At 44.9% G+C, this 20304-nt stretch overlaps 4 protein-coding genes and 1 long non-coding RNA gene across 10 annotated transcripts; 3 read left to right on the top strand and 2 right to left on the bottom strand.

The window, feature by feature from the left end:
* Positions 1-852: 852 nt before the first annotated feature.
* Positions 853-6164, top strand: wdfy2 (WD repeat and FYVE domain containing 2). Its single transcript, XM_061287234.1, has 12 exons — positions 853-1581; positions 2052-2119; positions 2456-2529; positions 2600-2654; positions 2726-2876; positions 3830-3942; positions 4307-4433; positions 4506-4611; positions 4672-4773; positions 4839-4969; positions 5050-5158; positions 5239-6164. The coding sequence occupies exons 1-12, from the start codon at positions 1445-1447 to the stop codon at positions 5266-5268; spliced, it is 1203 nt and encodes a 400-aa protein (XP_061143218.1). The 5' UTR covers positions 853-1444; the 3' UTR covers positions 5269-6164.
* Positions 6165-6170: 6 nt separating this feature from the next.
* Positions 6171-9507, bottom strand: dhrs12 (dehydrogenase/reductase (SDR family) member 12). The gene is made up of 10 exons (XM_061287236.1): positions 9329-9507; positions 8695-8828; positions 8533-8615; positions 8359-8451; positions 8208-8289; positions 7828-7889; positions 7224-7328; positions 7051-7141; positions 6699-6836; positions 6171-6625 (listed from the first exon to the last, which is right to left on the bottom strand). Exons 1-10 carry the CDS (start codon positions 9382-9384, stop codon positions 6513-6515), a joined length of 957 nt encoding a protein of 318 aa, XP_061143220.1. The 5' UTR covers positions 9385-9507; the 3' UTR covers positions 6171-6512.
* A 291-nt stretch (positions 9508-9798) lies between these two features.
* Positions 9799-14373, top strand: LOC133159582 (serine/threonine-protein kinase Nek5). 4 transcript variants are annotated; one of them, XM_061286697.1, is made up of 23 exons: positions 9799-9960; positions 10114-10241; positions 10302-10398; positions 10463-10560; positions 10692-10775; positions 10857-10927; positions 11012-11098; positions 11167-11221; positions 11318-11431; positions 11516-11584; positions 11697-11751; positions 11825-11907; positions 12002-12066; positions 12123-12266; positions 12345-12423; positions 12481-12594; positions 12750-12830; positions 12988-13074; positions 13141-13221; positions 13324-13582; positions 13751-13870; positions 13945-14032; positions 14101-14373. In XM_061286697.1, the coding sequence occupies exons 2-23, from the start codon at positions 10119-10121 to the stop codon at positions 14252-14254; spliced, it is 2208 nt and encodes a 735-aa protein (XP_061142681.1). In that variant the 5' UTR covers positions 9799-9960; positions 10114-10118; the 3' UTR covers positions 14255-14373. The 4 variants fall into 4 exon arrangements, with proteins under 4 accessions (XP_061142681.1, XP_061142680.1, XP_061142679.1 ...); XM_061286696.1 differs by having other exon boundaries at positions 9801-9960; positions 12973-13074; XM_061286695.1 differs by lacking the exons at positions 9799-9960; positions 10114-10241 and having other exon boundaries at positions 10267-10398; positions 12481-12591.
* Positions 11593-15623, bottom strand: LOC133159587 (uncharacterized). 3 transcript variants are annotated; one of them, XR_009715712.1, is made up of 4 exons: positions 15478-15623; positions 12338-12819; positions 12115-12264; positions 11593-12029 (listed from the first exon to the last, which is right to left on the bottom strand). It is a non-coding gene; the product is annotated as an uncharacterized LOC133159587 (long non-coding RNA). The 3 variants fall into 3 exon arrangements; XR_009715713.1 differs by having other exon boundaries at positions 12338-12402; positions 15478-15620; XR_009715714.1 differs by having other exon boundaries at positions 12338-15337; positions 15478-15596.
* Positions 15176-20135, top strand: lcp1 (lymphocyte cytosolic protein 1 (L-plastin)). Its single transcript, XM_061286698.1, has 16 exons — positions 15176-15272; positions 15590-15687; positions 16765-16840; positions 16909-17057; positions 17117-17240; positions 17396-17528; positions 17714-17961; positions 18026-18168; positions 18238-18333; positions 18428-18623; positions 18686-18764; positions 18943-19057; positions 19131-19264; positions 19331-19454; positions 19582-19706; positions 19871-20135. The coding sequence occupies exons 1-16, from the start codon at positions 15182-15184 to the stop codon at positions 20001-20003; spliced, it is 2064 nt and encodes a 687-aa protein (XP_061142682.1). The 5' UTR covers positions 15176-15181; the 3' UTR covers positions 20004-20135.
* Positions 20136-20304: the final 169 nt, after the last annotated feature.

The raw sequence follows: 20304 nt of genomic DNA, 5'->3' as shown, positions 1-20304 counted from the left end.
AGTTTCAATTCACAGTTTAATTAGCAGTTTCAATCAGCAAATAACAAAATGCGTATTACAGGTAATATTTCATTTCACAACACTTTGCCTTGTTCCTTTGGTCTCTGCTGTTCATCCTAAAACACAAAGGCGCTCTTTAAGCAATGCGACAGTGAGCGCCCGGCGCGCTGCGGTTGCGCGACCGCACCAAATTAAGCTCCCTGCGCAGTGCGCACTGAGGTCCACTTAAATTTTAGAAAGTACATCAGGACTTTAAAAATATCTTCTAAATTTCAGCGACGGCTCTGTCACAATAATCGGCCAGCCCGGTGCAGTTGGGCGGTCGGCGGCGCGCTACGGTTGAGCGTTCTCTCGCACACTCTCTCTCTCGCTCTCTCTCGCTCTCGCACACACGCAAACCGGATATCATACGGAGGCCGCCATTACAGATGCGCAGAACGGATGAGCAAGACACGTCAGCTATATAAAGAGCGAGAGTTCAGTTACCTAAATCCGTATTACAGGTAATATTTTATTTCACAACACTTTGCCTTGTTCCTTTCTTCTCTGCTGTTCACTTCAAACACGCTCCATGCGCACGGAGCGCGGTGGTGCGTTTACGGGCAGTCGGAGAAATCAACGCCAACAAAAAAAATTACATCCAGCCTAGTTAAGACTATACCAAAGACTATAAAAATGGGACCCATTGCCTCCCTGCGTGTGTGACGATCATTGGGACTTAAAAAAAAAAAAAAAAAAAAAAAAAAATTAAATTTTTTTTTTTTAAAAATTCATAAAAATTCGGTGCGTATTATACATGGGTACAAGCTTTTTTCCAGCATCAGCATGCCATTTTTAGGGGTGCGTACTATACATGGGGGCGCACTATACACGGAAAAAAACGGTAGTTATCAACCACCATGACATAGCAAAGAAGATTAATGAAATAAAAAACCTAAAAAAAAATAGCAAATAAACGTGATAGTCAAGTTAATGTTTTTTTACTTGTAAATGTGGTAGGACTAGCAATAAACGTAGTAATAGTAGTGGCTGTGGACTGGTAGTGTTAGTAATGGTGGTAGACTTGTAGTAGTAGTTCTGGTAGTACCACTACAACTTGTTAGCAGTAGTGTTTGAAGAAGTTATGGTCGTAGTAGTAGTATTACTATAATAATATTATTATTATTAATGATTACTATACACAAACCACTGATCATTTAGGTTACTGTACCGGAAGTTTTACTTTGATGACCAGAAGTAGGTGTCGCCGTTCGAGGCGCGTATAGTGTCAGCTGACAATCGGCACCCCCCACCACCACGGAGTGGACCGACTGTCAGGCCCCGAGTGAATGCCACCTGCACCGCGACACACAACCATCGCAGACCGTGATTCGTACTCCCTCTGATCCGTGCTTGGGGTCGACGCTTTCCCGGCGTGGGGGGGTTTGCGCATGACTGTAGCAGCATGGCGGCCGAAACCGAGCCGCGACCGCAGGTTCGGAAGCCCTGTTTGCTGAGCAAGATCGACGCCTTCCAGGACGTGGTGAGCGCGGCGGTGATCATCCCCAAGGAGGACGGGGTCATCAGCGTGTCGGAAGACAGGTGAGCCTGGCTGGAAGACGCGCAGTCTCCGGCTTTGAAACGCCACTGACGCCCCTCCTCCTCGCACCTTTCCCCCCTCTTTACGGACTCACAACCCCGCCTGAATACTCGTTCGCCCATTCATACATTGAGAAATATTCATGTCAGGTCGTATTCTGACCAGCATGCTAGTTAGCAACATGCTAAATTGTAGTGTTTACTAGAGTACACATCCGTATGTATTGTACGGAAGAGGATCAATAACGTATCATGTGGCCGTGTACCCTTAACAAGGAGTTCTGTAGTTCAGTTTTTAATATTGGTAGAGCAAGTGGTAGTAGTACTAATGGTCCAAGCAGTAGAACGGTGGTGGTAGTGTAGTCATTTAGCTTATAACTAGTATGGAACTTCTTGGCCACCGGAGGCCTTCATATTCTTATAGGCTTGTTGTAGATTTATTCAAAACAAATTTTTTTTTTGCACCCAAACAGGACAATTCGGGTTTGGATGAAGCGGGACAGTGGTCAATACTGGCCCAGCGTCTACCACGCGATGCCATGTGAGTGTGCTTCTGCTTTGCCGTTATATAGAAAATTATTGACATTATTGTGGACAAAGTGCAAAGCTGTTTTGTCACTTACAAAGTCTGAGCTCGGTCACTTTCCTTTTCGATCCCTGTGCTTGTGAATGTTTTGACTCTGAGCTCAATCACTTTCCTTTTAGCCCCCTCTGGGTGTGATTTTTTTTTTAGTTAACCTTTTACTCACTTTGTAAAGGAATCCAAAACGCAAACACACAGTTAATGACTCACAAAATATTTTACAAAGAAGCAATGTTTTGTCTGAGCTGCTAGTGGTTGTCCATGAATTTCCCAAATTGACCCTGCCACATCCAGCTTCATGTTCCTGCATGACCTTTAACCCGGAGACCAGGCGTCTGCTGGTGGGCATGGACACCGGAAGCGTTTGCGTAAGTAACTGCCTGGATCGCCGTCTTAAAATGTTGCTCTATGTTAACACCACCTCTGTGGTATTTCCAGGAGTTCATCCTGTCTGAGGATTACAATAAGATGACTCCCACACACACCTACCAGGGTGAGTAAGTTCCAACGTTTGGTTGTGCGCGTGTTGTGCTTGTATGTCGTTAGCACGGATGCTCTTTGTAGCCCACCAGGGCAGAGTGACGGTGGTGTTGTTCGTTCTGGAGATGGAGTGGGTGCTGAGCACAGGCCAGGACAAGACCTTCACCTGGCACTGCTCGGAGAGCGGACAGCAGCTGGGATCGTACCACACCTCGGCCTGGGTGTCTGGACTACAGTATCCTGCCTGTGGCTTCTGTGACGGACTCATTGATGAAAACCTGACTACATGAGCAGTAGGGGTGTAAATCGCGGGTTTTGTCACGATACGATATAATATCGATATAAAGAACTACGATACGATATTTGCCGATATCTTAAAGCCTGCTGCGATTCATTCACGATATATCGCGATATAGTGCTCTACGATCGATTTTTTTTTTTTATTTTTTTTTTTTAATAAAAAAATATAGAACAATATCCTGATTTACAACAATTCATACGCAAAATCAACAAGGTACTGCAAACTCTTTATTTAGGAAATTACAAGAGTATTGTAGTATACAAATTGCTTACTTTAACACTGAACTTTGATGTCGTGTTTTTTCTTTAAATGTGCGGCGAGATTTGTGCTCCCTGAATATTTGATCACCGCATGGCAGGATTTACAAACTGCACGTGTCTTGTCCGTTGAGCCATCTTTTCTTTGGAATCCAAAGTGCTTCCAAACGAATGACTTGAAGCCTAAAGGGGAGCCAATTTCCTCGTCTTTTTGGACACTAGCCATAGCACCAGCCCAGGAGCCGCGTACTAGTTGTCGACTCCCCTTTCACGTGCAGCAACGCCGCGCACTGCTCCCTGCTCCCGGAAAAAGGAAGCAAGCAACAATGAACTGGATTTCAAAATAAAGTCGCGTCTAATGTCCGAGGTCAAACACGGCGATATAAATCGATGTTTACCTTTAGCATCGATGCCAATAAATCGTAGAGCATTATATCGATTAATCGATGTGTATCGATGTATCGTTACACCCCTAATGAGCAGCAATTGTCTGCTGACTAAATGACCAACTGACACAATGACTGATCTGACTATCTAATCAAGTCACTGACTATCTGACAAACTGTCTGACTAATTGTTTGTTGTCATGGATTTATTATTATTTTTTTGCCCTTAACTCAATTCTCTAAGGTTCGACGTTGAGACCCGACACGCCTTTGTCGGTGATCAGTCAGGTCAGGTGACCATTCTGAAGCTGGAGCAGGACAGCTGCAGCCTGGTGACCACCTTCAAGGGACACACTGGTAAAAAAACCTTTGTTAAAAATATTTTAAATGAGTTTTTAAATTCACAATTTTCTTTTGATCTTACTAGTAATAACAAAAACTCAAACGCAAAAGTAAATCTACTCTGAAACCAAATTAAAACTAATTTTAAAAAAACAACAACAATAAAATTTCCCAAGCTACTACAACCCTAGTTTGTGAGTCATGAATGCGAGCATTATTCTTCAGTACAGAGTGTGCATAATGAGCGGGGACCGTGACCTTTTGGCTGGAAGATAAGTGTAAGCACATTTGAATAGTGGCCTTGTTCTGTAGTGTCACCCATGCTCCACTTGCGGGCAGTATTTTCCTGCGTGTGAAATAAGTACTCACCTCTTTTCAGGTAACGTGACCGCACTGTGCTGGGACCCTGCCCAGAGGGTACTGTTCTCGGGCAGCTCCGACCATTCCATCATCATGTGGGACATCGGAGGTCGCAAAGGCACCGCCATCGAACTGCAAGGCCACAAGTAGGAGTACAAAGCATGTTGTCTACACATGTCGTGTTTGTCCAACACGGAGTGTGTGCTTGTGTGTGACAGCGACAAGGTGCAGGGCTTGTGTTACGCCTCGCACACTCGCCAGCTCATCTCGTGTAGCGGCGACGGCGCCATCGTCATCTGGAACATGGACGTGACACGACAAGAGGTAAAAGTCGCTTGTTTGCTCATTTGTACGTGTGATTTACATTTGTTCATTTGTGTGTAGACTCCAGAGTGGCTTGACAGTGACTCGTGTCAAAAGTGTGAGCAGCCTTTCTTCTGGAACTTCAAGCAGATGTGGGACAGCAAGAAGATTGGCCTACGTCAGGTACCAAAACTAAAAGGCGGTGGAATTTTTTTGACCCCCTCTCATATTGTCTACCAATTGTTCAGCATCACTGCAGGAAGTGCGGTCAGGCTTTGTGCGGCAAGTGCTCGTCAAAGCGCTCCACTATCCCGCTCATGGGGTTCGAGTTCGAGGTGCGCGTGTGCGACGGCTGCCACGCCTCCATCACGGACGAGGAGTAAGCATGACGCTACCTGCCGCCATCTTGTGTTACACTCCCTTTATACTTGCCCTCAATTTTGCGTCGTCCCCTGCCAGTCGCGCCCCCACGGCTACTTTCCACGACAGCAAGCACGCCATCGTGTACTTGCACTACGATCCCACCACGGGTTGTCTGCTCACGTCCGGAACCGACAAGGTGGTCAAGGTAGGCCGGGAGCTCACATCGCAGTTCATTACAAAAGCGGTGAAGCGTGACCAATATTATCCTGTGCATGTGTCACTTAGCTTTGGGACATGACGCCCGTGGTATCATGACGTCCCCCCCCCTATGGCCAGGAAAAGCTCCGCACGCCAACCGCGGGACGGCAGCTGTCGGTCCCGAGCAGAACAGGAAGGGAAGCGGAGGCCATTTTGGATAGTGGCCGTTCACGGGTGGGAACCTGTAAGCTCCACACGAGTGGTGTGTACAGTTTGATTATTTATTCTTCAAATGTGTGTCAATGCAAGAACAGCATCAAACACACAATCATGAATTATCATCAGCTGTGATCTGATGTCAATGTTGCTGTGTGGTTGTGGAAACACTGTCAATGCACTGGAGTACCATCTAAAGATGGAAAATAAAGAGCGATGGATTTTTTTTTTTTTTTTAATCAAGAGTATTCTTCAATAGCCTTCGGGGAATCTATAACGTGGAGTCCACTAAGCACCTAAGTCTATTTCCTTCAAATGTGAAGGGGCACCAAAATAAAGCCTGAAGCTCCAGGAACTTTCTGTGACGTCTTCTTTGTAGCTGTAAAGCCCGTCAAAAATGGTTCCTGGACTTCTCAAAAGGTTTATCTAGCTGTGTTTCAAGTTTTTCCTGGCAGGAAAAAGAGAATCACACAAATAGAAGTCTGGCTTATAACTAACAGGTCAGCTTCAATCTCGCTTATACTAAAGCTATTTGGTTGAAGCGGTTGTGCACAAAAGAAAGGGACGATATGTGCTGATTGGTGGAAATGAGGTGCAATCATTCTATCTGCTAAGTCTTACTATGCGAGTGTAATATTTGATTAACATGATTACATTATAGTGCTGGACATTTTCAGTTGGTGACTCAAACTGTATTAAAAAAAATGTATGATGGGCCATGTGAACATTGTGTTTAATGAGCTGTGATTATGTGTGAGCAATGCATTAAAGAAACACAAAAAGTTTGATGCGAAAAATTCTCGTTCATTTTTGAAGTGCATTTCTTTATTATAATTTTTTTTAAACCTCTTAAGTGTAATGTCCTCCCAAATGGGTGCAATTTGGTCCTTTTAGATGTTCTACGTGGCTCAAAAATTGCCCCTGACACTGCCCATAAATTGTCAGCCTGTCAAGTTTCATTCTACTTTGGTCGATGTTAAATATAAAAGTACATTCACAGTAAATCAACAACGGATTAAACCATAACAGCATCGCTGCAAATACACAATTTAAAAATATGATAATCTCATTTTTGATATCTTATAATTAGCATGAGATAATGTAAACATAATTGTGGAGTGTTTAAAAATGATTTTAGAAAAACATCAAGGTTTGAACTTTAGCGCCAAGTCGTGGAGTGCCGCCAGGAGCTTGTCTTGGTCCTGCGTGGTGGACTTGGACCAGGCCAGCGGGAGGTGTGTGGCCACAGCATGCCGATCTGGAGGAAATGACAAACTTCAAACTGATTTCCTCCAAGAATACACATTGATGAAAAAAAAAAAGTTTCAGACCTTGAAAGAAGAGTCCGCTGGGCTGCTTGGCGGCAGCCTCCGACACGGCCAGCCACACCACCGTGTCAGCCCCCATGGCCTCCGTGCGGAGTTTGTTCTGCATCTTGGCGTGGAAGGATGGCATGGATGACTGCACGGCTACAGCAAAGAACAGACAGAGCAATATAATACACGTCTATATTAATTTCTGGCAAAATTACCAAACAACTCCAGGGGGTGCTACTGAGCCAGGACGATTATTGGGCACCGTTTTTACACTTGATGAAACATTTATTTTTAGAATCAAACCTGTCTTATGCTCTCCCCACATATTTCAATCGCATTTGTGTCATGATGTTGACCCGGTATCTACCCGGTGTGTCGGCCCATCCCGGGTGCATGGAGGAGAAGTGGATGTCTTTGTGCTGCGCGGCCCACCTCTCTGTCAGTATCACCTGCTGCCTCTGGACAAACAAATGACGACATAACGGCTCAGCCTGCTTTCCTCATTCCTTCTCTGTTGCTGTTTTTTTGTGTGTTGCTGACTTTGTTCTGAGCGTAGGCCATGGTTCCATCGAAGGCGCCCTTCTCAAACTGCAGGTCGTCCACATTTAGCTTTTGCGTCAGCATGCCGCCCGATGACACCGTCACCTGCCAGGAAAAGTGAACCTTTGTAACCTTTCGAAATATTCTATGTATGCTTTTATAAATACTAACACTTGATGGGAAACGCCACTGATAGGCTAGTGAAAATATTGTTGCTTTAATTTTTAAACCTTTAAACAACTTTAGTTTGAACGCAAGCGGTAACAACACATGCAAACAGAACACACAACAATACTCATAAAAGTCAAAAAAGTCATTGCAGCTTAGTTGCTTGGTCTTGTCTTTCATTAGCAAATCTTGTAGGAATTTGGTGTTCTAATGCCCCCTGGTGGCCTAAGAGCGCACACACAACGCAATGCCCATTGAGTTGTTACGATACACTAACTATCTTCTTTTACATTGTTTAAAATCATTTTTTGCTGTGTTTTTTTTTTTGTGTTGTGCAGTTAGAGGCCTTTTTTTTTTTTTACTTATTACTAAATTCTAAATAATTTTGTGTTTTTGGATGTGGTGTCACAGATGAACAATATGATAGTCCACTCACCACTCTGGGATCTGTAGCCTTCTTCAGAGCAGGTAGAAGTGCAGTAGTGAGAATGTACGTGCCTGAAAGCAACATAAGATAAGTGAAGTATTTAAATTTTTTGGTTTTCAAATAGACTAATTGTTTACTATTTCCAAATACTGAGTGATGCTATGACTCACACAGACAGTTTAAATGTCTACAAAAATAGATCAATGTTTTAGATAGAATTATGTCCGTGTCATTTTTTTACATTCAAACATCACATTATTTTTGTTGTTTCGAATGCTTATCATTGCCAAAATATTAGACATTATACGTATATTAGACAGAAGCTACCTAGAGATTTCTATGCTGCTTGATAAATTCATTTTGAATTTTCATTTTGTGGTTTTGCTGACCAAGGGTATTTGTAGCAAAGTTCTTCTCTAGACCTTCCTCAGTCAGCTCCCGTTGGTTGACCATGCAGCCTGCGTTGTTGATCTGGTGTCAGACATCCCACAATCAGTAACAGTATCAAATATAAACACGTACATACACACACACTCTTACCAACACGTGTAGGTCATTACTCTGTGAGAAACTCTGTGCAAACTCCCACACTTGTTTGGCACTGGACATGTCCACAATGTGTATGTGAACATTCTGCAACAAGCAGCAGAAATTCCACTCATTAAACTCTGAGGGCTGACTTCCAGGGGGAACTACCAAGTCAGGATGCCTTACTTGGTTCTTACTCAGCTCCACAATTTCCTCCTTGGCGGCTTCTGCTCGCTCGTTGTTACGACACACCATGTGCACAGTTCCCCCTACAAACACACCAAAATCTTCACGCATAGGCACACAGAAGCAACAAAAAGTCAAGGTACGGAGGTTGCCATCACTCACCTCTGCTCGCGATCTCATGTGCGGTGGTTTTGCCCAGACCACTGTTGGCCCCCGTGATCAGGAAGGCGCGACCATTCAAGTTCACATCCAGGTCGGATGCCACAAAAGTCTTGGCAGATGCCTCATAGCCACTCCTGGTTAAAGTTCACATGAATATATGTATTTAAGTCACTTTTAAAAAAAGTTAAAAACTACAATTTTTCAAAAAGGTTGTTTCCTTACATTCTGAAAATCAACAACATTTTCTTCAAATGAAAATTTTAAAATCTAAATTTAGACATTCTTTCAATGTATTTAGCTTTTTTTTTTCTTTTCTTCAGACTAAGAAAACGTGTTAAACAAACATGGTTATCTTTTTATTACCACAAAAATTTAACTACATTTTCTTTGGCTTAAATTTTGGAATTACATGCCTTTTTTTGCTAGTAGTATTTTACGTATCTAACATCCTTCTACAATACAACGACCTAAAAATGAAGGGATAGAATAAAAGGTGGATTCTATCAATTAGTAAAATTATATTAACCTCCAATGAGACAAAATGTAACCAATTCATATTTTACACAAAGGGAAACGCAAATGATAAGGTTCACTTCTAACCATATCTGTTTACGAGCTGTTTATTTCAACTTACTTGGTGTATTCTTGTAGTCCTTTCATAAACCACACGGCGTTCCTGTACATCGACATGATTTTGGACTAAGTAGAAAACTTTAACTCGCTTTCTCAGAGGGAAAATATTAAATGTTCTTGTGTCATAACACCTGATTCGAGTTACGTATGCTGTGGCAGAAGAGAAGTGGGAGGGGAGACCGGAAGTTCGCAGCAATAACCACGGACGCTCACAGCGCCCCCCTGGTGACAAAAGGGATACGCCATTTCCAGTTACAATCACATATCTTTCACACATTTTTGCACTTGTCGCGATGATCGAAGTTTCACCTGGCAATTAAACGACTCGTTTTTTCGTATAAAAAAGGTAATTCTTATTTGAAGAAATAAGGTAGCGCTAAAACCTCTTATTAATTTGCTAACTTGCTATATTCAAAACCTGTCTCTTCCGTGTACCAGTCACCATGGCAACGCACTCTTTCCGTCCCGTTGACACCGTCGTCGTTCTGTTTTGAATGTGTCGATACATTTGATTGTTTTATTCAACAAATATTTCCGCGTTAGAAGTTTATGACATACTTTACATTAAATCCAGTTTAACTTCTAACTCACAACTTGCTGAAAGGATATTTTATGGAATATGACAACACCGAGGTGGGTAGAATAGCCCACATTTGTTGCCAAGAGTAATGTAGGAGTGAAGTAAAAATAAAAAGTACTCCAAATAATTACTAAAGTGTCTATTACTTGCACATGAAGTTTCTGAGACGACTGTAGTAATAAAATTGTCATTGTTCTGCTCTTTAGTTGTGATGGACGACTACGAGGTGGTGCGTCCGATCGGAGAGGGTGGTTTCGGAAAAGCCTTTCTCGTGCGAACCAAGGCTGACGGGAATGACCCACCGTGTGTGGTCAAAATGATTAACCTCGCAAAGGTTATTGTCAAATTATTATTATTACTATTATTATTACTATTATTATTTACGTGTGTTCAGATGTCAAGCAAGGAGAAGGAAGCCGCGAGGAAGGAGGTCGCCCTTTTGTCCAACATGGAACATCCCAACATTGTGACATTCATCCGCTCCTTCCAAGGTGTGCATGTGTGTGCATGTGTTTGTGTGCATTTGTGTTACCATAAACGTGTGTTTGTGCGTAGACAGGGGCCGCCTGTGTATCGTTATGGAGTACTGCGATGGAGGCGATCTGATGATGAAGATCAACATGCAGAGAGGAGTCTTCTTCACTGAGCAGCAGGTAATATACAGGACACTTGATTAGGTACACATATAGGATTTTTTTTACTTTAGTTAATTTCTTTATATGTATGTATTTGTAATTCTTTACCTGTGTTTTTTATTGTCCATCAGATCCTGGCCTTCCATCAGATCCTGGCCTGGTTTGTTCAGATCTGCCTGGGCCTCAAGCACATCCATGACAAAAAGATCCTGCATAGAGATATTAAAAGTCAGGTACTGTGACATCGACATAACAACTGGACACAATGTCTTGTTACCCAAGTTGTATGCGACGGTTTTATATTTGTGTTGTAGAACATTTTCCTGAGTGAGCGAGGTGTTAAAGTCAAGCTAGGTGACTTTGGCATCGCAAGGATGTTGACTCAGTACGTCAGTGCCGCATTAATGTCGAACGGGACAGAACATCAAATAATCCGTCTGCATGTGTGTGTGTGTGTGTGCGCACGTAGCACTTTGGAGCTAGCCAGAACCTGTGTGGGGACCCCTCACTACCTCTCTCCGGAAATCTGCGAGAGTCGACCCTACAACAATAAAACGTATGTACACGCAATTCGCACAATAACATAAGAAAGTGATGTGGTGCGTTTGTGGACCGGATTTACAGGGACATCTGGTCTCTGGGCTGCGTCCTCTATGAACTCTGCACTCTGAAACATCCAGTAAGCTTCAACAGACACACTTATTTGTAATAGGTGTTATACAAAAGTAACTACTATCACAAATTAGACGACTGTTTGTGTTTGTGTCCGGTCCAGTTTGAGGGCAACAGTCTGAGTCAGCTGGTCAGTAAGATCTGCAGGGGGCGCTTTAACCCCGTGCCTGCTCGTTACTCCTACGATCTTCGCATGCTCGTGGCGCAACTCTTCAAGGTCTCACACGGATTTTGCGCGTGTTATTTCTCACCGCACGTGACCAATTTGAGCTTGACAGTCTTTCACTCGTGTTGTGTTCAGGTGAATCCCCGCGACCGTCCCTCCGTCAGTTCTTTGCTGCAGCGTCCTTTCTTGAACAAACACGCTCAGGTGAAATGTTTTCTTTGACCGCTTTTATTCACAGCCTTCACTAACTATTCACACACTTTTGACACCATTGTGCTGGTGTATGATTTGTGTGTGTGTGTGTTCGTGTGCACAGGAGTTTCGTCAAAATAGCAACACATCGAGCACTAACACCTGCAAAGCAGCATCAGGTAACGCACACACAGATGTTACACATGCATCACACACGTTCAACAATCATAACACATGCTTGTTGTGATGTAGACAACAAGAAAAATTGCAAAGCGGCTGTGAAGAAACTTCCCGTCAAGCCAGAGTGGAGAGTCTGCGGCCTTGCTTATTACCCGGTAATTACACAAACTTAAACCAAACCTTGGACTTGCTTAACACATTTTCCTGTAGGCATTTATTGAGCTGTCTGTTTTTGTGATGTCCACTCAGCCCCACAGAGCAGGACACCTTCCTCAGCCTGCAGCAGGAGACACCACGTGGGATCACCACCAAAAGTCAGTTCAAATCCTAATCATCTCTAGGCTGAGTCTAACTAGTTTTACCTGTACAGGATTGGACAGTACCAGCAATATTTTGCCCGGTTGGATGCCCTCCACAGGGGGGACGTTTATCCTCCTCCAGCTCTTCATCCTCCTCTTCCTCCCAGTGAGCCATGTGAAGACTACGTGGTCCCTCCGGTCGAACCTTACCAGCTGTGAGTGACCAATATTCGGCTGTATTTCACATATGCGTGTTACACACATGTAACATGCAAGTGTAACATACGTTTCAGGGTGGCCGCAGCTCGTGAAGAATACCTTCAAAGGAGACAGGAAGCCAACCAATACAAGCTGAGGGCAGAGAAACAGTTGGTGAGCAACACGCTTCATCAATCCGAGGATTGTTTTATGACGTTAGCGCCTCGTCAGGGTCTGCGACCCAGTACGGCGGAGAGCTGCAGACCGGCCGACGGATCGGAAAGCCACATGGACTCGCGTGAGCCGCAGCACACACCTCCTGGCAAGAAACAGGACCAACAGGTGGTAAATAATCTGCAGCTGCGGGAAATCGGACGAATTGAGCCTAGCAAGAAATTAACTCATACAGTGCCATTGACGGTTATAGACATCAAAGATATGAATTGGGTTGGCAGTAAAGGAGTTAAATGTACATTTATTGTGTTTGTGTGTGTTTGCAGGAGTACTTGAGGCAGCTGCAGCTCATCCGACAACAATATCATCAGGAGATGAAACAGATGAGGTTGAGAGCTGAGGCAGAGGTGCACACACGCACACACGTTAGCAAATGCGATACAAATAACAAAGGCGGTATGGGTTAGAATATATGTGTGTATATTTGAGCAGGTTGTTGAAAATGCAACACATAATTGTGAGACAGTTGTGTTGCGTTTATTGATGTAGGCATTTGTTGATCAGCCGCCACAACAACACAACACGTTTGTGCTGGACAAAGAAGCACAACCTTCCACTACACAAACCGAAAAACAAGAGCAACCAGTGCAGGTAAAGCCCGCCTTTACTCGAATTGTATCGGGCAGCTGTTTATTAGACCGTTTTAAAACAACGCAGGACGTGGAAGCGGCTTTGAGGAAGATCAGGGAAGAGAACCGAAAACAAAGGAGGGAACTTAAGAAGGAACACAAGAACCAGGTGATTTGAAGGACACCATAACACAAACCATGCTGGTCTAGTTCACAATCAAGACTTTACTGGTAAGCATCCAGTTTCAAACTTGTCTCTGGCATCTTCCAGAAGGGAATCATGTTTGAGATCCGTCTAGACGACGCAAAGGATTCCTCGGAGGAGGAAGACAAAGAGACAGCAGAGGAGGAGGGAAAATTGGAGGTGGACCTTCAGAACCTGACAGTTCATTTGCAGGAGGGCGAGGACATAAAGGTCGAGGGTTGGGCCAAGGCGAGGAGGGGATGGAGCCAGGGACCACCGGAGACGCTGATGGAGGCTCTGGTCCACATGGACGTGGACTCTGGTGGGACGCTGGAACTTCAACCATGTCAGTCTAATTCTTTTTTTTGTATAGAAAGTGAAGAAGATGGATTTAGTGACATCTGAGGGGTGTTTGATGGGTCAATCGATCCTGGTAGAACAAGGTGTTTGTGCAGCACAGATGTGAAGACCTTCTTAGATTTGTTTTGTTTGAATGAGCCTTGTTCGTTCACAGGTGAGGAGAAGGAGGAGGAAGTCGCTCGTCGGCAGTGGATCTCCGGTCCCCCCAAGACCTTACTGGATGCCATGGCCCAAGCCAATCTTACATGCTCCACTGTGGACTCGCAGGGTGCAGGTCAGAAATCGGCCTGACAAAAACGAGAACTATGTTGCTAGCAGCAACGTTCAGTTGTCTTTACTCTCATTCAGCCCCTGAAGGGATGGAAGACCAGGACAAAGACTCAGATGTCGAGATGGACCAGGAGCGCCTGGAGCCCAGGTCGGACGATGATGACACGTAAGTTGACACATGGTGACGGAAAAACCAAACCTTTTTGTTTACTCGGATGTCTTCCTATGTTTCAGGAACTTTGAGGAGTCAGATGATGATCTGAGGGAGGCTCTGTCCGACTCCATGAGGAACTTATTTGTCACAGAGGACGACACAGATGTGGAGACGAAAAATCTTGAAGGAACGGTGCCACTGGATGGTGGTGACCCGGGAGAATCCAGGACATGAGATACCCACAGACCTATTGAACTGAGTATTTTTTTTTGGAGTGTTCTATTTCAAAAAGCCGTAAAACCATCCAAGGTGGTCTCCTCACTGCCATTAAAATCCTTACAGCTCATACAGAAGCTAACAAGTGTGTTGTTTACGTCGGTGTCTTCAGCTCTTTTGAAAGATGAGCCGCAATTGCATTGCACTCACGTTGTCAGACATTTGATCCAGGTCCGGTTTGGATCCAGATTTTATCAATCCGATTTGGATCCAGATTTGATCAGTCTGATTCGGATCTCCATCTGGAGACACCTTTAATGAAGACCACCAACACCACGCAGCTCCATATTGGCATCCAGCAGAGACCAGGAGGTAGTCAATATCAGTATTGATAAGTCCTAAAGAGTAAGTACTGGTCTGGAAACTTAATTCCCAGAAACCCAAAAAGTTGTCACAACTCGTCCCCGGTCACGTCCATGTTGTCATAGTTTTGTCCGTGTGTCTGTGTGCTCGCCCCACCACTCCTGTGTGCCCATGATCAGTGCGATCATTCTCACCTGCCTCTTGTTACCTGTCTTGTATATTAAGTCCTGTCTGTGTATCACTCCCTGTCGGAGCATTGATGTTTGTTACTGTCATGAGGTTTTTTGGTTCCTGTCTTTTTGTCTCTGTTCGGTTCCTGTTGTTGGTTTTGTTAGTCAGTTATGTCAGTGTACCGAGTCTGTTAGTTTGAGTTCCGCCAATAAACCCTGGTGCAAGCTGCTTGGTTGCCCTGCACCATTTCCACCATCCGCTCGTGACAAAAGTAAAACCTTAACCCTGACTTTGAAACCCCAATTTGAAACCAGAAAGAACCCTTGTTGGGGATTCTAACTTCTTTCCACTGTTAGCGATGACATCACACATCAAGTGACTCGGCCGCCTCTGTGACAGAATCCCGATGTGATGATGTCAGCGTGTGATGCCCTCAGTGAGTGTCAAACGGCAACCGTTGATTTCCAGTGCGACGCAAGCGAAACTCCGGCGCTGTTTCCCAGTGAGTGTTTCACGCTGCTTTCAAAGCCTTTCATGCTATACGCCAAATCGAAATAATCCAAGATGCTAAAATAATAATGAAATTAAATATGTTAATTTTTTGAATGTCATGTCTTGAAACCTGACCTTGCAACCAACATGAGCAAGTTGCACATCTAACAAAAAAAAGTTGCATGTTGAGTCAAATCGCTTGAGTGACACCTTACCTGTCAGTTTGTCTATCTATCTGTCTGTGTGTCTGCCATTGCCTTATAAAGACATAACGTGGGGCTTTGAGGCGCGATTTTGAGTCACTTCCTTCCTGCTGGCTGTGACTAGATGATCGCTCGCTCAGACGGGAGCGCGCTGCACACCGCTCGCTATCGTCGCTATCTTCAGCTTGGCGCCGCCAGACTCCTCCTTGCCATCACGCTCAGGTGAGGAACATCATCAGCTTCAAACCCTAATTGGAAAGTCAGAAAATTTGTTTGGAAAAAACTTATCTTGAATTGAGACCCTGATTTGAACCTTTAATGCTTATTTACCAGCCTTAATCTCGCTTGAACAACAACTCTGACATGATACACAGATTTCTAACCCTAATTCTGTTTGATACCCTATCCATTGACTCTGACTCTGACTCTCTGACTCTGATTGATTGATTGAATATTTATTGATCCCCAGGGGTGGGGAAATTCAGGCCCCAGCAGTATCCATACCACAGAGTGGGTATACAAAAAACACAGATGGCATGAGCGCAACTCAATAGGCTCTCACAAGGCTGCCACACAACGGCGCCACAAAGAAAGTCAGAAAGTGCACAAGATAAAAGCCATCAAAGCAAATCAAAGCTAAAAGACAAAGGGAAAAAAAGCAACAGCGGCCACCTAGCACCCCTCAATACAAGAGAACACCCCAAAACACACAAAATAGCCTCCACGGGGTCCATCGACAGGTGTAAGGGCAGTCCAGTTCAACGGCGCCCAATGGACCGTGGTGGTGAATCGGTGAAAACATCACAAAGCAGGCGAACGTGTGAGCAGCGTCCCGGACTTGAAACCTTAATTTGAGAGCCTGACTCCTTTAAAAAAAAATGTTACTCAGAAGTGAAACTTCAGCTCTTTTCAAAACCCTACCATGACTTGAAACCTTTATTTAACATCATGACCTAGAATTGTCTTACTTTTTCATTGGCTGACATCTTAATTCTAATAATTTGTCATCTGAACATTCCAACTTTTTATTCTACTGAAACTGATAATATTTGAACACCTGCTGCGTTTAGGAGGCAGCAATGTTGTTATTTTGAACTGAAATCAGGATGATCTTTTGGATCAAATTGTCCGTATCAGAAAGTGTTGAGTGTCAAACAGGAAGTGCGGTATGTGAAGCAGGAAGTTGGTAGAAGTGAAGAGGAGCATTTGCATCACAGTATGAAATCACGAGTGTCCTCGCTTCCTCTTCTCGGGTCGAGGACGGCGTTTTCATTTCAGCTTTTTTCATTTCATTTCAAGCACTCCAATATGAACGCCACCACAGGTATTTGCCCAGAGGAGCTGGAGGACCTGAAAGAGGCCTTCGCTAAAATTGGTAAGAACGCTGACCCAGTTCGGTTTCTCCGTCCGGCAACTCTTACACCCCCCACCGTCTTCCGACAGACCTTGACGGCAACGGCTTCATCAGCAAAAGAGAACTCAACGAGCTCTTCCGGGCCGCCAACCTGGCAGTGCCAGGTTTCAGGGTCCGAGAGATCGTCGAGGAGCTGACCAAGACCAGCGATCGGCTCAGCTTTGAGGAGTTCACGCAGGTCAGTCCACTGAAACGCCTTCGGTTGTCCACCACTACATTTTTGGACTTTCTCCTCAGATAGCTCACGGACTAAAAAGCACCGAGGTTGGCAAGACCTTCCGGAAAGCCATCAATAAGAAAGAAGGAATCCGAAACGTGGCCGGAACCTCAGAGCAGGCCGGCACGCAGCACTCATACTCGGGTAAGAACATTAATTGGAGTCTTTGAGGGTTAACGACTTTGAGGTCTGAAGGTCTGTGGAGGTGGAAATCTATGAAGATGAGTCTACAGACAAAAGCAGCAATATTTGGGGGGGGGGGGTCCAGTCCATTTTGATAGGGAAATTTGTCTCCACAGAGGAGGAGAAGGTGGCCTTTGTGAACTGGATCAACACATCTCTGGAGAACGACCCGGACTGTAAACATGTCCTGCCTGCTGATCCAGACACTGACGAACTCTTTACAGCTGTGGGAGATGGAATTATTCTCTGGTACTTGTAGAAACTTCAGCCATAAATTATTGATGAACTTCAATTCGAAACATACTTCAAATTCTTGATTCGGGTTTAAGTCCTAACCATGACTTGTGATCCCAATTTGAAAGATTAAGCTTGGTTGAATTTGAAATCCTAATTCTGGCTCTGAGCCCTAACCTGGAACCCTATCTTGCTGTCAGTAAGATGATCAACCTCTCGGTGGCGGACACCATAGACGAGAGGACCATCAACAAGAAGAAGCTGACCCCATTCACCATCCAGGAGAACCTCAACCTGGCCCTCAACTCGGCCTCGGCCATCGGCTGCCACGTGGTCAACATTGGAGCTGAGGACCTGAGGGAAGGCCGGCAGCACCTGGTCCTCGGTCTGCTCTGGCAGATCATCAAGATTGGACTGTTCGCGGACATCGAGCTCAGCAGGAATGAAGGTAGCGTTAGCTTAGCATGATAAAGAACTGACTGTTGATGGTTTTATTGTTTTTGTTGCGATAGCTTTGGTTGCTCTGCTGAGAGATGGTGAGAGTCTGGAAGACATGATGAAGCTGTCACCAGAGGAGCTGCTGCTGCGCTGGGCCAACTTTCACCTGGAGGTGGCCAACTCACCCAAAATCAACAACTTCAGCTCAGATATCAAGGTACGATCCGAGATGGATGATTGGATGGACGTTGCTGTCTGATTGGCTGACGATGCCATTTGTATGTAGGACTCAAAAGCGTACTACAACCTTTTGAATCAAGTCAGGCCCAGAGGGACGGATAAAGGAATCCCACCAATCATCATTGATATGTCAGGAATCAGAGTGAGACTTCTTCAAAGCCTAAACTTGTCTTAAAACTCCGATGCTGGCTAATTGGAAAACCTAATCTTGACTTGAAACTTAATGTGTGTTCCAGGAGAAAGACGAGGTACAGCGTGCAGACTTGATGCTGGACCAGGCAGACAAGTTGGGGTGTCGTCAGTTCGTCACGGCGACCGACGTGGTCCGTGGGAACCCCAAACTCAACCTGGCCTTTGTAGCCAACCTTTTCAATAGATACCCTGGCCTCAAGAAACCCGAGAACCAGGACATAGACTGGGGATCCATCGAAGGTTAGGACCCGAAAGACCTGAAGGACATCTGCCTAGATCTTCACCTTGTTTGATGTTTTTAGGAGAAACCAGGGAAGAGAGGACTTTCAGGAACTGGATCAACTCTTTGGGTGTCCACCCTCATGTCAATCATCTCTACGCGTAAGATGACATCAAGCATCATCAAGAATCATCAATACGTGCATGAAATGAAACCTTCATTTGGGCTAAATCTTTCATTTTAAGATCTAACCAATGTTTGAGACCCTAAGCCTGCCTTGAGATTAGGGACTAGGGATTTTGAGAGGATTCCAATATTTGGCTTGCTTGTATGCTGTAGTGACATGGAGGACGGCCTGATCATCTTCCAGCTGTACGAGAAGATCAATGTTCCTGTGGACTGGGAGCGAGTCAACAAGCCTCCTTACCCCAAACTTGGCAGCAACATGAAGAAGGTGACGACGATACGAGTAACTCTTCCCCTACTAAACAGTCAATGAATGAGCGCTATGCTGCTGCCCCCTACAGCTGGAGAACTGCAACTACGCGGTGGAGCTAGGCAAGAACGAGGCCAAATTCTCCCTGGTGGGGATTGCCGGCCAGGACTTGCATTCTGGCAATCGAACGCTCACACTGGCGCTGCTCTGGCAGCTTATGAGGAGGTAACGCTGGCCGCCTCCATTGCGCCCCCTGTGGGTGTGTTTTAGCAACATTTTGCATTTTTTTAGGTACACGCTGAGCATCCTGGAGGAGCTCGGCGATGGGCAGAAAGTCACTGACGACACCATTGTGTTGTGGACCAATCAGACGCTCATACAAGCTGGGAAAACGTCATCCATCTCCAGTTTCAAGGTGGCCCGAAGAAAACTTTGTGCACAAATGTTTCACTGACAAATAATAATATTTTAATACATGAGAAATTAGGCACTCACGTATCGGTTCTTGCTTAGTTGTAAAAGTGTGAATTGGGTTTGTGTAGGATGCCTCCATTAGCACCAGCATGCCGGTTCTGGACCTGATCGATGCCATCCAGCCTAGATCCATCCGATACGACTTCCTCAAGACCGTCGACCTGACTGAAGAGGAAAAACTCAACAACGCCAAGTAAGAAACGATTTTATCATGTAAAAAAACATTTTTTAAGGGTGTCTGCGTCAAAAGAACTCCGGGTCATGTGACTTGAACCACGTTCTGGTTGCAGTCCTGAACACCCAATCAGAACCAGTCTATCGTGACATGTGATCACCCGTAACGATGTTGAATGACAGGTACGCCATCTCCACTGCGAGGAAGATTGGCGCTCGCGTGTATGCGCTGCCCGAGGACTTGGTGGAGGTGAAACCCAAGATGGTGATGACCGTGTTCGCCTGCCTGATGGCGCGCGCCATGAAGCGGACCTGACGCACTTAACGGAACAGACAACGGCAGATGATGTCATAGCGCTGATGATGTCACAAGTTCAAAACCTAGTTACCAGGACCAAGGACAAGAACATCCTTTTGTTGTTTTTATAAATAAATGAGATCATGTCAATTGTCAATTTTTTGTGCACAAACACTTTCCCATATACAGTCAGGTCCTCGAGTTTCAATCTAAAGTTCCAGGAACTTGCAGTTCTTTGGACTTTGAGTTCCTCTAACTTGGGTGCTGCAGACGTCACACCAGTTGGGATCTCTCTCTTGGTATGGCGCCGTGAGTGGCT

This window comes from Syngnathus typhle, linkage group LG9 (assembly GCF_033458585.1).
Source record: "Syngnathus typhle isolate RoL2023-S1 ecotype Sweden linkage group LG9, RoL_Styp_1.0, whole genome shotgun sequence".
NCBI lineage: Eukaryota > Metazoa > Chordata > Actinopteri > Syngnathiformes > Syngnathidae > Syngnathus > Syngnathus typhle.
Note: the sequence above shows the minus strand (reverse complement) of the source record. Positions and strands in the feature narration are given on the sequence as shown.